A 15,282-nucleotide genomic window follows, 5' to 3' on the forward strand; every position below is an offset into this window, starting at 1 on the left:
TTCGTCAGAAACCAACAAGGAAGACCAATTCAATCGGAAATGACGATTTCCTCAGGTCAACCAAGAGCTTCAAACCATAGGTGCACAGGACGCTCACTTCGTGACTGCAACGCACTACGCAGAAAGATGCCTTTCAATTATATTTGATACATTCAGTATCGACAGTGTTAATTAGGTTGACATTGAATGGAACCAAAGATGAACACCTCGAGAAGAAGCGAAAGTGACTGGCAAGGACTGGTAAACGAAGTGAGTCATCATTTGGATTTGTGATGCTACTACCCCCTGGTTACATATCATTTTCGCTAACGCTTAAGCTAATTTCATGGAGAATGCCATTATTGTCAGCTTTTTCAGTTGCTTTATCAAAGCTGATGGGTTTGTTCAGGCAGGTGCACAGAATGTCTGTTGTGAAGCTAAAGGTCGATGTCTGAAGACAGGTAGCCCATTCTGTTGATGTGAAAGCGCAGCCAGTCAGACGCTACAGGAAAGTGGGCGGGTCGTTTGGAAAGATTAACGTTACAGACAGAGCTCAGTTTGCCTGAAAGGCAGCTGCTGTCATTGATGTCAGTCAGGATTAAAACTGCGCAAAACAAATTCAGGTCTCCTCAGTAGTGTTGTTGTGATGATTCAATGCATGCTGTGTATAGGGAAATATTGTACCTTGTACGGAATGTGAGAGAATACAACAATATAAAGGACCTTATCTTTGTGGAGCCACCCCCCTTTCATTTTCCTCCCATTGAAATACTTTCATCTCATCACTTCCTTGTTCCTGTCCTCAGTTCTTGGTATGCAAGCGTAAGCTGGAGAGCAAAAAGGAGGCGTTACTGATTTTATCTAAAGAGCTGGACACATGTCAGCAGGAAAGGGACCAGTACAAGCTGATGGCCAACCAGCTTCGAGAAAGGCACCAAGGCCTGAAGAAGAAATACCGTGAGCTCATAGTAAGTGTGACAACAATAATAGTCTCCATGTGAACATAAGTGTGTGTCAGCAATGATAACACCGATTAAGTGTTCAGATCAGATGTATACCCAATCATCGGTCACATTTTGTAATCAGTTTATCTTCCCTTTCCTCCTAATAGGATGGTGACCCCACTCTGCCACCTGAGAAGCGAAATCAGGTGCAGAAACTATTTATTGATTCTTTGTTGAGTGTTTTATGGAAATGAGTAGGGACATATGCAGCCTGTCAATCAGGCCACTCGTGATAGTTTATTGTTGTCTCATTTCATCCTTTATCCAAAAAAAACGTACAGATACCAATTGCAGGGACCAGTCTCTCTGGAGCTGCCTTGCTCAAGGGCACAGCGGTCACAGATGGGAATTGAACCCATGACTTCTGTGGCTACTGCACGTTAGCCGAGCTCCTAAGCCACTACACTACTACCATCGCATCTGATTTCGTTTGGACTCACTCACTTTGATGTTGTTGTCCAGGTGAACCTGGCCCAGCTGCTGAGGGACTCCCGAGAGCGGAGTGGCAAACTCTCGGAGGAGGTGAAGGAGCTTCAGCAGCGGCTGGCCGAGGTGCAGGGCGACAACAAGGTAACCCCCCCGCCCCCCCCCCACCCACCCACACACATACACACACTCATCCTCCCTGTGTGCATTAGGATAGTATCAGAATATGTTCAAAGGGAACAGATGAGATGCCACACTTAAACTGAATGTCTGAACACTGAAATATTCAGCCAACTAGGTATTCCTATAGAAATAATAGTTCAGTAATCTAGATCACAGGCGCAGGGTCACAAAATGTTATTGTGGAGACAATTAATACAACTTGTTATGTGGTAGAAGTTGCAGTGAATTCCAGTGTAGGACACGATGTGTGATGTGTTCTGGTGACTGAACACATCTCAGTGTGTTTAAATTAATGACGGGAGCTGTGTTTCTCTCCTCACAGCTGCTGAGAATGACCATTGCCAAACAGAGACTAGGGGATGAGGAGGTGGGAGCACGCCATTTTCCAGCACATGAACGGGAGGACCTGGTTCAGCAGCTAGAGAAAGCTCGGGAACAGGTGTGTTAGGCTTCTGGCCATCTCATTTGGGATAATAAGATAAACAACTTTGCTGTCTAGTGTCACCAGATTCTGATATTCTGGCTTGTTCACGTTCACACAAAAAAAACCAAGCTCATTCACGTTGTTGAGTATGTCAGACGGACACAAATCTGCTCCTGTGCTGTGTTCTAACTGAGAGTTGTCTATTCAGAACGAGGAGTTGGAGCATAGTCTGAAGGCGGCCGCAGATGAGCTGCAGGACGTTCGAGCTGAGAGGGATGTGTTCCAGGACAAGGCCCATCGTCTCAACCTGGAGATCAACCACATCCTGGGCAGCCACGAATCACGCATCATTGATGTAGACGCTCTCTGTATGGAGAACAGGTAGAAGCTTACCTATTCTCTCTGAATAGACATTGATGGGCACGCTAAGCTAGGGCTACAACTAATGATTGCTTTCATAGTACCAGTAGATTTATCTATCAATTATTTTCTTGATTAATCGATTAGTTGTTTGATCCAGAAAATGGTGGACAAAATGGCAATCAGTGTTTCCCAAAGCCCAATATTATTTCCTCAAATGCCTTGTTTTGCCCACACGTTAAAGATATTTAGTTTACTCTCATAGAGGAGGAAGATAAAAAAAAAAAAATATTCAAGTTTAAGAAGCTGCAATCAGAAAATGTTTTCCTTAAAATAGTCGGCAGTTCATTTAATTGTTGCAGCCCTACTCCAAGCAATAACACTATGCATTATCTTAATTCCACCCAGATATTTACATGACCGCTTCAAGCAACTTCAAGATGAGGTGAACTTGCTCAAAAGTAATATCATGAAATATAAGGTAATCCAAGTGTTCTAAAATATTTTTAAATTAGTTTTGTTTTTGTTATATATGTAGAGAAAAATGTAGCCTGATGTGTTTTAGAACAGGGGTGCATTGCCATTGCCCATTCATTATAAGTAGTATGCCATTCAAGATGCTGTACAAATACTCCTGACTGTTTATATTTCAGAGTGCTTTAGAAAGCAGGAAGAACTGTAAAATGTACAGCAGAAACAATAGCAGTGCACTTACAGGAGTCCTTTCCGCCAAAGAAGGTAGTACAACTAAGACCATACATTTACATATTGTTCCACAAAATGTTATCATTTTTAATTGGGTTGCTTACAGTAAGCTATGTGTAAATAACTCACCGACGCACTGTTTTGTTTGCAGTGCAAGAGCTGCTGCTGTCTGAGGACAATGGCTGTAGCCTGCCGGTCACTCCCCAGTCCATTTCTGACCTGAAGTCTTTGGCCACAGCACTGCTCGAGACCATCCATGAGAAGAACATGGTCATCCAGCACCAGCGACAAACTAACAAGTGAGTGGGCACTCATTAGCATAATTAATGTTTACGTTTATGAAATTTAGCAGACTCTTTTTGTCCAAAGCGACTTACAATAACATCAATAAACATTGCATCAGCACTGAAATTAACAGTTTATAGTTAAGTCAATTAGCCTAAAACAATACCAGTAATATTGATAGACTAAATAGAATTTAACTTGTACATTCTATTTGGCTACTTGTACTTAAGGACAATGTGATTATTAGTTGTGTAGTTTCATGTTAAACACAGCAATTTACAGTGACAACAAAGGCAATAATCATCCTAAATTTGAATATGTATATTTTTGTGTGAAAGTTAATTAGAAGTGGCTAGTAGATGGATTGTCTACTAAAGCACTGAAACATGACTTCCCCTGTCTTTCTTATCAGAATCCTGGGAAACAGAGTGGCTGAACTGGAGAAGAAACTGAAGACTCTGGAGGTGTCTGGACTATGGAGCCTGCCAGGTATACAACTCTAAAAAAAAAAAAAAAATCTCTTGTAGACCGTACCACGAGTTGCTGTACCAACACTTCTATATTTTCCTGCTGTCGTAATTATACTTGGCTATCGTAAATCTCCTTGGACATCTGTTTCCTTTATTTAGTGACCTTTTTGTTGCTCTCGCCGTGCTGCTACTGGTTTCGATTGTGACAGCCCGACTGTGCTCTTCCTCATTAAATATTGACTTTATCTCTTTCTCTCCCTCTGCTGTCAAAAGGACTCACATACAACGTGTCAATAGGACTCGGGAGTATGTTTGCTCTTTACCATCTGTGCCTCATTCCCTCCCTCTAGTTTGTACATCTGAGACCCAGTGTCTTTGTGTAATAACTCACTCTTAGACTCTTTGTGTAATAACTCAGAATATATTTGCATGTTATTGTTTATGAGTGTGTCCTCATAGTGGTAGTAGTCCCCTGTGTGAATCACCTCACTCTTTGACTTTAAAAAACAATGACAACAGCACGAGCCATAACCATATTATACTTGCGTTGTATTAGTGTTGTCAATTGTGTGTACAACCTCTGTGAACCACTTTGATTTGTCGTGACAGGAGCCAGGGATACAATTATACTGAGTGACCCTCAGCCTCTGCAATCCCCTACAGAGCAACCTGTTCTTATCGAGAGAGGGAGACCCTCCACAGGTCAGTGGGCAGTCCTGTCTGCCAATAAGATCCTGTTTTAAAGTTTCCATTTTTTAAACATCTCCTTGGTGCTAAAAACATATGCAGTGTTACTTCTAAAGTGATAGGAAAGTTGGTGTTATTTTAAGTTTTATGTGTTCCTTAAAGTCCCGTGTTCTTGGATATTGGGCCATGTATGCCATAACTGTAACCCTGTAACTGCAGCCCTGCAGACACTGGGGATTTCCATTTTCTATTTTCATTTGCCTTGAATCTATTACTCAAAAGCAAACAAACTTGATTCAGAATGCATTAGAAGAGTACCGGTAAATTGAATAAAGCAGTTTGGTTCCACCATTTCAGAACCTTTTAGTGGTATCTTGTATTTCTCATTTGTGCTTACAGTTGTGCAGTTTTTTAGTGAAACACTCAAGTACCTTATAGAGATTTTATTTCCACTGCTAATGTTGTGCCCAGTACTACTTTTTTGCATGGCGTGGTGCACAGACTGCTTCAGGAATGCTGAAGGAAAGGCATCCATTGGGGTCATTGCTTTTAACAGAGTGTCATGGCTTCATAACTATCCATTGCAACATCTCGAACTTGTCAACCTTTGATGGCTATTTTTAGACAAGACCGCAACTTTCGCAAGGACTACATTCTCAGCGTTATTGATGTATTTAGACAGAAGAATGCCCATATTCTGTTGGACCGTCTTTACCTTTAAATTACAGTTCAGATTTGCACATTTGTTTTGACAACCTCACGTCACAGCGTTTATTTTTGTCCACAGTATTTATTTCTGTTGTTTTCACTGAGATTTTGAGAAAAGGAGTCAAGCCACTGTGTAAAGTCTTCTCTAGCACTTTCATAAAATAGGGTTATGGTCAAGACCACATCTATTTTTTTCCATTGAATAATATATTTGCAAACTATTGTGTTAGAAATCCTTGTAGTTGGCTTTAAAATCTTGGTAGTTAGCTTCAAAATCCTGGTGGTTAGCTTTAAAATCCTGGTAGTTAGATATAAAATCCTGGTAGTTAGCTATACAATCATGGTAGTTTGCTTTTTTTCTTCTGCATGACTGGATCTAATAACAGTTTCACCTTTTTTTCTCTACCACCTACTGCTTTCTTCCACAACCGAAAGACCCAAAACTTATTATCAAACATATTTTCGATTAGAAATAGATTATGCAAGACTAGTATGTGACTAGTAAGACTGTGAGCAAGACTAGTGTGAAAATGTTAACCTAGCACTGCTTTGTTTACATTTGGTTTATCTGCACCCATATATACTGCCCACCGTCAACTAGCACGTAGGCAGCAGCAGCAACACAAGGCAACTCAGTGGTCAGTCAGCATCGTAGCTAGTGCTTAGAGCTTGAATGTGCAAATCTGCATCTGCACATTTGGTTTATCTGCATGCAGGTCTGCATTAGTGGTGGCCGTGTCTAAAAACGGCTCATCATGCTCCCTGAACCACTCTTTCACAAAACGAGATTGATTAATCTTGACATAGTCATCCTGAAATATGCCCATACCAGCCCATCAGGGTAGACAAAATGCACTGATGGGATAACCTGGTCACTCAGTACGTTCAGATAGTCAGCTGACTTCCATTTGGCGCCATGTTGTTGAGCCTAGTTCTGACCAATTGAAGGAACCCTGGATGACTTGGCCGGGCACGCAGTGTAGTTGGCTTTCTAGCCAAATTATTATTGGGGAGGAGGGGACCAGCAATGTGGGGGTGTCCTTACTGCCTGGTATTTTAATTACCAAATGCTACCTATGCTATGTACTTAAATAATCTGTAATAAAATATCTTACATATCTGTAGGTAATATTTCGTAATCTGTTACACTGTTGAACAGTGTTGTTACAGAAGTAATCACTGAAACCACTAGAAGTCAGTAAAGAAGAAAGGTCATACTATGATCCCTGGGCTTATGTAGCAAAGCGCCAATATAGCCTAACTTCTGATTCTTTTGCTGTGTCCTGATCTCAGACTCCAAAACTGAACCATTGTACAATTTGTCAGACGATGTGCAATAGAGTTGTTTTTTTCTGCTCACAGAACCCCCAGAATAAGAATAATACTGTAATATCTGCTGTGGCCTCTTCTTTGTGTCTTTCAGATGTGCTGAGAGGTAGAGAGGAGCTTCCTACAGGTGTGACCACACAGGGGGATGGCCCTGACGTGTGTATGGACACCGGCCAGAGTGGCCGACTGCTGGGCTCTCTCTGCGCCCGCGCCAACGGACACCTGCAGCTCAACGTGGAGGTCCTGCACAGCTGCACAGACGTGACCAACGGAGACTGCGGTGATGGCGAGTCACCGAGCGACCAGCTGGAGTGCGCGCAAGAGGCCGACGAGTGCGTGTTCAGCGACCTGTCTGAGGAGACGGCGGTGGACGAGGCGGACGAGGCCTCGTCCCCTGGGGCAGTCCCCGCACTCTGCAGCCCGCCGCAGCATCTTGTTTTGCCCTCCTCCGTGTTCTCCAGATCCTCCGCCACAGAAACTGAATCGCAGTGTAAACAAACCGTGGACGCCGACCCACAGGACAGCTCTGCTGATGGGATGCCTATGCAAGACAGTTCCCCGACTCTGGAGTCCAGCGAGGACTCGCCCATGAAAACGGCTCCTGTTGAAGCAGATGGTGACAGTGCAGTTCAGACACTTCAGAAGAGACTCCTGGATGAACATGAGGACGCCAACGAGGAACTGGCAGCGCCTGAGCAGGAAGAGTTCATGTCTGAAAACAGTAGCGAAAAAGACTTGTGTACTGCGTAGTACAATGCATAGTGTACTGCGTAGGGTACGCGTAGGGTACTGCGTAGGGGTGCATTTAAATCAAACACAGAGGTAACAGGAGAACGTTAGAGGGCAGAAGGTTTAGAAATGAGTATAACTAACAGAGATCATCAGCAGCATCAGTGGTTGTAATGGATGACTGAGCAAGGTTGATAAACACATTAAAACACAGCTGTCTCGCTCTGCCACCAACTTTTGCATGGTCCATTCTATTACTGAGCTTGTTCCGAACCTAGAGACGTTTTGGTTGTCTGTTTTCTCTCTGATGCCAGTAGCGTGTGAATTGTGTCACCAGTTTTGCTATGGCATGCTTTTGAGCAGTTAGGACCAAAACCTTCCAGTGAAATTACAGCCAGTATCCTGAGTAGACTCTCCACAGAATGCTGAAATGCTGATTGGCAAGCAGAGTGTGTCTGGTTGAACGTTATGTATGGGGAGAGTTATGCTGCTGGGCATCTGCAGTAGATGCAGGTTATGTTTACACAATCTCAAAATGGGGCTGCTGATTTAATGGGGTGGAACATATGAGAAATACACACAAAAATCACTACTGTAGTATGCCACTATGTATGAATGAGACTAGTAGCAGAAGACTAGAGCACTAAAACTGTTGATGATAATAGACCATATTCCTTGGTGAAGGATCTGGTGCTGTTGATTGTATCGAAATGTGTCAGAAGTTTCAAATGGTTCACTAACAGAAATATATTGTCATATTTTAATGAACTCAAAGCATACTACTTGAGAATCAACCTACTGTAACTGAACTGTATCTGCTCGTAAAACAGTCTTTGTTTGCTGCTCGCTTCAATACGAACCAAGTGATCATCTTTGGTGTTGTAGACTATTTCAGAAGTTCAGCTACTTCAGCGTAATGTGTAGGTCATAGTAGTATATTTTGTGCATCCTCTCAGATACTCTCACAACATTCCTATGTACTTGTATCAATGAAAACACTGGGTGCATACTACATATTCTTCAGTCTGATAGACTGAAGGGATAGTGAAAAAACATTGTTGATTTAGTGATATGCATGCCTGCATATAATCTACTGTCCAAAGTGAGCCATTCAGTCATTTGTGTTTTTAAAAAAAATAAATTATGTTTAAAAGCCTGGATGTTCATACTTCAAGTCATTTGTAACAAGTCAATTGAAATTGTGTCATTTTCATTATTTGGAATATACCACACTGGATTTAGCTGAGTTTTAAATCCCAAAATTCCCTCTAGATGATTGCACAGTCAAACCTGACTTTACACTGTAACATTTTGTTGTAACCAATTTCATTTCACGGCGCCAAAGAAAGAAGGAGGAGTCATGGTGACGCCATCACTACAGAGTGGTTTGATGTTTCTTTGGCCCAACCCAGTTTCAAGGAAGCTGCGCGAAATGCAAAATCGCGGCCTTTTAAGGCATTAATTTACGCATGCGTAGTAGTTACAGTTTTGTTTGAAGGAATTACAACCATAGAGGGTTGGACTGGCCAGTCCGGAAAGAACACTGCAACACCACACGAAATATTTGAATGTTCTATTTTTCTTCGAGATATAGTCTATTTAATTCTTTAAGCATCGACCGTCTGATTGATGCATTTCTATCACGATGTTAGCGCATTACCCAAATGTGGAAAAATCCCAGCTGGTCAGCTATGTTGAAGATTACCTTGAATGTGTTGAGTCTCTCCCTTTGGACATACAGCGGAATGTTTCATTGCTTTGGGAAATCGACACAAAGTATCAAGGTATGTAACAACGAATGTTTGTGTTTCCTTTTGCCATAACGCATCGGTTCTGCTGCAATTATTTGGTCATTCGATCTTATATCCAACGTCTTTCGGTCAGATTGCATTATGTCAAACGATGAGCTGCTTTCCCTTGTCGTTTGCAAACTTATTTATTTAGCCATCGACGTCTCACAGTCGACTAAACAATGCAGTCGTGCTAAGACACCGAAAACAAGTTTGAATGTGTCGTCTTGTCGGGAACTGTCGAGTAACAGTGAAGACTAGCCCTTTTACAAATGTTGGGTATTTTCACTCTATATTCACGCCGGGTGATCAGCCATTTTGACTGAACTCGTCTTGTACCCCCAGCTCGGATAGCTTTCGAAGTAAATACTCGGGATTTTACTATAGGCGTACCTTGCCCTTCGTTTACCCAACCGACTGCAAAGCTAGTTCTTGGATTTGAGAAACTGTATGTTAGGTTGGCCCACTTATGGCTGTATAAAGAAACCTTGTTTAGCCTACTGTAGAATATTACAGATATCAATATAGCCTAGTGTTTTGAATTTGAACTTCTGCTAGCGCAGCGGTCACGAGAATAGTCCAGCCTTCGGCGCTCATCTTGTTTTGCGAATGCGCAGGCTTTCTGAAGAGCTGCTCGACGACCAGGACTCTCAGTCTGACAAGGGAAGCATGCATTGCACCCGTATATATCACCGTTTGCTTCCTCATGACGTCAGCAGGCATAGAGAAAAGAAGGGTATGGCTGCGTCGTAGGAAGTTTGTAGTTTTTACGGATTCGGTTGTTGCCCGCATGCAAAATCTGTATGTTAAGGATTTTGCGGTCTGCTTCCTTAAATTGTTAGAAAAACACAGAGCTGTGTAGACATGAACGTCACCGGACAATTAGGTGAGGGGGCTAGGCTATCACTGGTCTACCCTCTTGGATTAAAATGGGTCTCAGTAATGTCCATATATTTTTGAGCATTGCACATGCAACAGCTTCTTTGCCAGGTTGCTAAAGGACAACCGAAATGAGTGCTGACTGGTAACACTGGACATGCATTGCACATTTTGTTATTATTTTTAGCCTGCTGCTCGTTGTGGACCAGACTGTCAACGTCACTGTCTTACCCTTGTTCCTTGCGCCCACAGTGTATAATAGAAAACGCAATAAGCAACTGCTGATAGTTTTTTTTTTTTTTTGAAAGGCAGTGATTGTGGATAGGTGTGTTACTGAAGCACATTTTTTTGGGACCCCTTTCATAGTAGTTATAGCAACACCCCCTTTAAGATGCAAGCAACTTGTACTGTAAACAAGCGTCTTTTTCCTGCAAAAATAAATGTCTTTGTTCTGCCTCCTCTCCTTCTCTGTCCCCATCCCTACCTGTGTGCAGAGGTCCTGAATGAGGTGGACGATGTGTACGAGCGTTACAAGCGTGAGACAGATGCAGGTCAACGCAAGCGCCTTCAGCTCCAGCTGCAGCGAGCCCTCATCAGCAGCCAGGAGCTCGGGGATGAAAAGATCCATGTGGTGACCCAGATGCTGGAGCTGGTGGAGAACCGCTCACGCCAAATGGACTCTCACACGCACTGCTTCACCGACCCAATCGAGGAGCGCTCCCCAGGCGAGAAGATCCGTCACGAGGCGGCTGGCAGTGGTGGTGGTGGTGGTGGTGGAGGAGGAGGAGGAGGAGGAGGAGGAGGAGGTGGCAGCGCCGGTGGAGGTGGTGGCGGTGCTGTGGCGGCGGCATCATCGGCAGGCTCCTTGCCCGAGCGATCAGCTCGCAGGCCACGGCGCCAGCGCAACAGCGAGAGCCGCGACTCGTGCCACGGTGCCAACGGGGCGCTGGAGGACCCGGCTGAGGAGGTGCCCGCCCCGCCACGGGAGAAGAAATCAAAGTCGGCCAAGAAGAAGAAGCGGTCCAAGGCCAAGCAGGAGCGTGAGGCCTCACCCGTGGAGTTCGCCATTGACCCCAACGAGCCCACCTACTGTCTGTGCGAGCAGGTGTCCTACGGCGAGATGATCGGCTGCGACAACGAGCAGTGCCCCATCGAGTGGTTCCATTTCACCTGTGTTGGACTCACCTACAAGCCCAAGGGCAAGTGGTATTGCCCCAAGTGCAGAGGCGACAATGAAAAGACCATGGACAAAAGCACTGACAAGCCTAAAAAAGATCGCCGGTCAAGGTAGTGCCTTCAGTGAAAGAGGTTTGTATGTTTAGCTGTGAGTGGGGTGGGGGATTCGAATGGGGTGAGTTACTTGATGTAACAGTATCGCAGTTCACACAATCACATTTGAAAGAGCACTGAAGTGGACTGTGCTGTCAAGCTATGGACCTATCACAGAGAAGCTGAGACTTTACCTTTGAGGACTCAGCTGCTGTTTTTTGCCAAAGGTTTTCGAATAGGTGCTGACACAAAACACTTTGGGATGTATAGTGTAGCTGGCAAATCAGGTGACCTCCTTATTTAACCGTCAGAAGGACCAAGAGGAAACAGAAGCTAGAACTACTGCCACCAAGATTCTATTTCAGAGATTATGTGAGAGTATGTCCCCCACCCTCCTCACTTAACTTGGCACAGATTTTTAGAATGCCCTAAGGTGTTCAGCATCACAAATGGGCCCCCTAACAGAAGGGAACCTACAGTGTTATGACGAGGGTTCAAGATTTGACAAGCCTTTTTGGATTATGCACAAGGTTTAAGTAGAGATTTACACTAGGTTCTGGCTCTTAATGTCTCTTCATCTCATTTAGGAAGTGGAATACTTTTCACCCTCTCCATGTCTTCCAGACAATTCAGTTCCACTGTTACATATTTTGTGTGATTGTTTGTAAGAGATTTTTTTAAGCTTGGTGTATTTAATAAACCTGTGCTTGTATTGTCCCTAATGTCTGGTCTATATCTCCATCACATGTACTTTGACCTACTCTGAAAATGCCCATTAGAACACCATGACATCCACGGAGTTGTATATAAGATGTTGACATAGATGAGATGTTGAGTTATACTGATCATCTTGTACTGAAGTCATGGAAGAGATTTTTGATGAGTTACATGTCAAACAGGGAATCTTGACTTATTTTCCAACTGTGTGTTACATTCTCAATTGGGGGGGTGGTAGCTCAATTGGTAATGTAGTGGCTAATGAGCTGGACTAGCATGCAGTAACCTGAAAAGTTGTGTGTTTAATTCCTTGTACCCTTGAGCAAGGCACTTAACCCCAAATTTGCTCTGGTGACAATGGCCCATGTCATATAATTGACATGGGCAAGTTGCTTTGGATAAAAGAGTCTGCTAAGTGAATAAATGCTAAATGTAATTACATGGCTGTGCCCAAAAGTCCATAATGTTCAGTGTTTCTCCCTCTGAAAACACTGCCGTCATACCTCTTCAACTGAGTCCGCATGGGCTCCAGTGTAACTCTATCAGTGTTGATGTCAAGTGAGTCAGTGGTCAAGCCATGCTTTTCTCCAAGATGTTCAGGTTCAGTTTTTATTTTCTGCAAGGGAAAGCTGTTGTACAGACAGAGCCTCACATACACCTCCACCCGAGGACCCTAATGTTCACACACATGTAACACAAGCACATATTCTGCTTATGCCCCGTAGGACACAACATGCATAGCATACGCACTGCATTTGGCAGTTAACCACCAGGGAGCTGCATTTAGTAATGTTATGGAAGGCCCAAGATTCCTGCCCCGGTGTGCCTTTTTCACGGCCGTGGTGGTGGAAGGCTGTACCTACCCCCCTGATGGGAGCAGTGTGGGGAATGAGTTGAGAAGTGGGGTCATGTGCAGTGGTACGTGTTCTCTGGGGAGCCCTGTCCTATCTTTATCCCTCTACAAAATGTGTTGGTCATTCTCTGTCCATTGCCAAGCAACAGGTCAGCTTGACTTGTCATGAGGATGATTGCAAGGACTTCAGAACATGGAGTGAAGACATTGGAGGCTTTTTAAATGTTCTTCCAGTATATTTTCACAGTATATTTCCTTAGAGTTGCTTGCTCCAAAGTGTGGCTGTGCAATGACTTTAAAATAATGATCAATGAATACATACATAGTGAATATACTGTTTTTTTTAACCCTCTACAAATGCAAAAACATCACTGTGAAACTTTATCATCAACATCACCATATGGCAATATAGCAATTATCACGATATATGATCGACAATACAAAATGGCACAGCCCTACCTGTAGCCTAAATTGGTAAAACCTTGGCCCACTTCGGTTATAGTTGATTGATAATTTCCTTTGTGATGATAAACTGCTCATTTAATATGAAGCTTGCATGGGACAGAACAAGGACAGAAATATAAGGGTGCAGTGGCACCTAATATTTTCAAAACGACTCTGGCAATGTATTGGTCCTTCATCAAATGTGTGTGAGGTAGGTCGTTAATTTGGTTAAAAGCAAATAGAAACAAATTGATTATAATCTGACGTGTTGAGTCCCAAAATAGTTGTTCTACAGGAATCTTGGTCCTTTCCACCAAAGTTTTACATAAAGACAGAATATATACACACTTTTGCACAAACTTGTGAAACAGAGAGAATGCTTTATGAATTGCAGTAAAGTAGTAAACCAAATCGTCATGGATCCCCTAAACTTCTACAATAACTGAAAAAAAGAAGAATCCCTAGATGGTTCTTATTTAGGGAAAGACCCTTTTTTTCTTGGTGTTTGACCCAGTTAATGTTAGATTAAGCAAAATGTTATTAGTTACAGATCCATTTCACCTTTTACAAAGATTTTAACTGGAAATGTGGAGGAATATCAAATGCACATTGGATGCTACTCATTATTATTAATAATAATTATTATTATGATTTATTTACTTTGCCAATCAAAACGATAAACATGAGGAGTAGTAAGTCAGGCTGACAGACTGTTGAGTGTAGACAGGCTGTGAGTAAGATCTGAATGCCACTATTACCAACAGATGTCACTATTTTACAAGTCTGCATTTACATGTTGGAATGCTGTGCCAAGTCAAATAGAGGCATGCACTGATGTGATAAAGGTGGGTACTGTTTATTTTTGTGTATTTAGTTGTAAATTGGTAAAGTAAGTTTGTGTGACTATGCTACAAGGATACAAGGAAGTTTATTGTCACATGCATATAGTTATTGGAAGTAAGAAATGCAGTGAAATTATGTATGGTGTCCGCCTATTTGTGCATTTATGGGGAGGGGGTTAAAAGTGCAGTAGAAGAGGGGTTTAGTAGATTTGGGGCAGATCCACAGAGAAACCTTGGGCAGATCCACAGCTTAAGGGCTAACCCAACTGCCAGGGGTCTTGGTGTGTGTGTTGGGGGGGATGACAAGGGAGATGGGATAGTGTGCTGTGTATGTGGGGAGAGAACAGTGTGCAATATGTGTGTTGGAGAAGCTTCCTCATGAGACAATGTGCTGTGTATTGGGGGGGGGGGGCAGTGTACTGCAAGTATGGTGAAGGGACTTACTATTGCAAGCAGAGTACTATGTATGATGTATGTGAGTGATGACAGTGAAGATGTGTGTGTGGGCGGGAGGGGAGTGGAGCGGTGACTGTGTGTGTGTGTGTGTAGTGTGTGTGTGGGTAGGTGGGGGCAGTGTGCTGTAAGTATGTAGAGGATGTGTGTTGGAGAAGATTCTGAAGACAATGTGCTGTGTATGTAGGGAGAGGGGGGGGGCAGTGTGCAGCAAGTATGTAGAGGAGGCTTACTGTAGCAAGCAGTGTGCTGTATGTATGTGAGGTGATGACAGTGATGATGTAAGTGTGCTGTCTCTCTCATAGAAAAAAGGTAACTTTATTTTAGGTGACATGTGGTCACCACATAACCAGTATGTGTATGTGTTAGTGCTCAAAATGATCTAAGCATCATTACACATTTATTAGTTCTTTATCCAACAATTTCTTATTCTTTTTGAATAGGGGATTTATCCTAAGTAAATCCTTAATAAGCAACGTGTTGGTGTTGATCAAATGTTATTGCTAAATGTTAGATCAAAACTGAAACTTCATAGCCTTCTCATAAATTGTTACAATTATATCACTGAATTCAGTAACATATTCAGAGTGTAACCCCAACACAGAAAAAGTAGGGCCACTGTCAGTGCTGGCTCTTGGCAGGGGCCAGGGTGGGCTAGGCCCTCTCAAGCATTGTGTCTTGCCCACCGAAACAGAGTCAAGATTTTTTTTCCAGTTGTGCATCTGCGCAGTGTGCAGCCTCAAACC

The 15,282-nt window shown here is 43.1% G+C and overlaps 2 protein-coding genes across 3 annotated transcripts; both read left to right on the forward strand.

The window, feature by feature from the left end:
* The first annotated feature begins 65 nt into the window (after positions 1 to 65).
* On the forward strand, positions 66 to 8,445 carry ccdc149b (coiled-coil domain containing 149b). Of its 2 annotated transcripts, XM_042094113.1 has the most exons (13): positions 66 to 249; positions 786 to 947; positions 1,091 to 1,129; positions 1,446 to 1,553; positions 1,915 to 2,031; positions 2,225 to 2,397; positions 2,785 to 2,857; positions 3,030 to 3,114; positions 3,233 to 3,380; positions 3,779 to 3,855; positions 4,110 to 4,142; positions 4,446 to 4,538; positions 6,655 to 8,445. In XM_042094113.1, the coding sequence occupies exons 1-13, from the start codon at positions 187 to 189 to the stop codon at positions 7,308 to 7,310; spliced, it is 1,827 nt and encodes a 608-aa protein (XP_041950047.1). In that variant the 5' UTR covers positions 66 to 186; the 3' UTR covers positions 7,311 to 8,445. The 2 variants fall into 2 exon arrangements, with proteins under 2 accessions (XP_041950047.1, XP_041950048.1); XM_042094114.1 differs by lacking the exon at positions 4,110 to 4,142 and having other exon boundaries at positions 67 to 249.
* A 318-nt stretch (positions 8,446 to 8,763) lies between these two features.
* Positions 8,764 to 11,944, forward strand: ing2 (inhibitor of growth family, member 2). The gene is made up of 2 exons (XM_042094115.1): positions 8,764 to 9,073; positions 10,453 to 11,944. Exons 1-2 carry the CDS (start codon positions 8,935 to 8,937, stop codon positions 11,247 to 11,249), a joined length of 936 nt encoding a protein of 311 aa, XP_041950049.1. The 5' UTR covers positions 8,764 to 8,934; the 3' UTR covers positions 11,250 to 11,944.
* Positions 11,945 to 15,282: the final 3,338 nt, after the last annotated feature.

The sequence above is a fragment of the Alosa sapidissima genome, chromosome 1 (assembly GCF_018492685.1).
Source record: "Alosa sapidissima isolate fAloSap1 chromosome 1, fAloSap1.pri, whole genome shotgun sequence".
NCBI classification, from domain to species: domain Eukaryota; kingdom Metazoa; phylum Chordata; class Actinopteri; order Clupeiformes; family Clupeidae; genus Alosa; species Alosa sapidissima.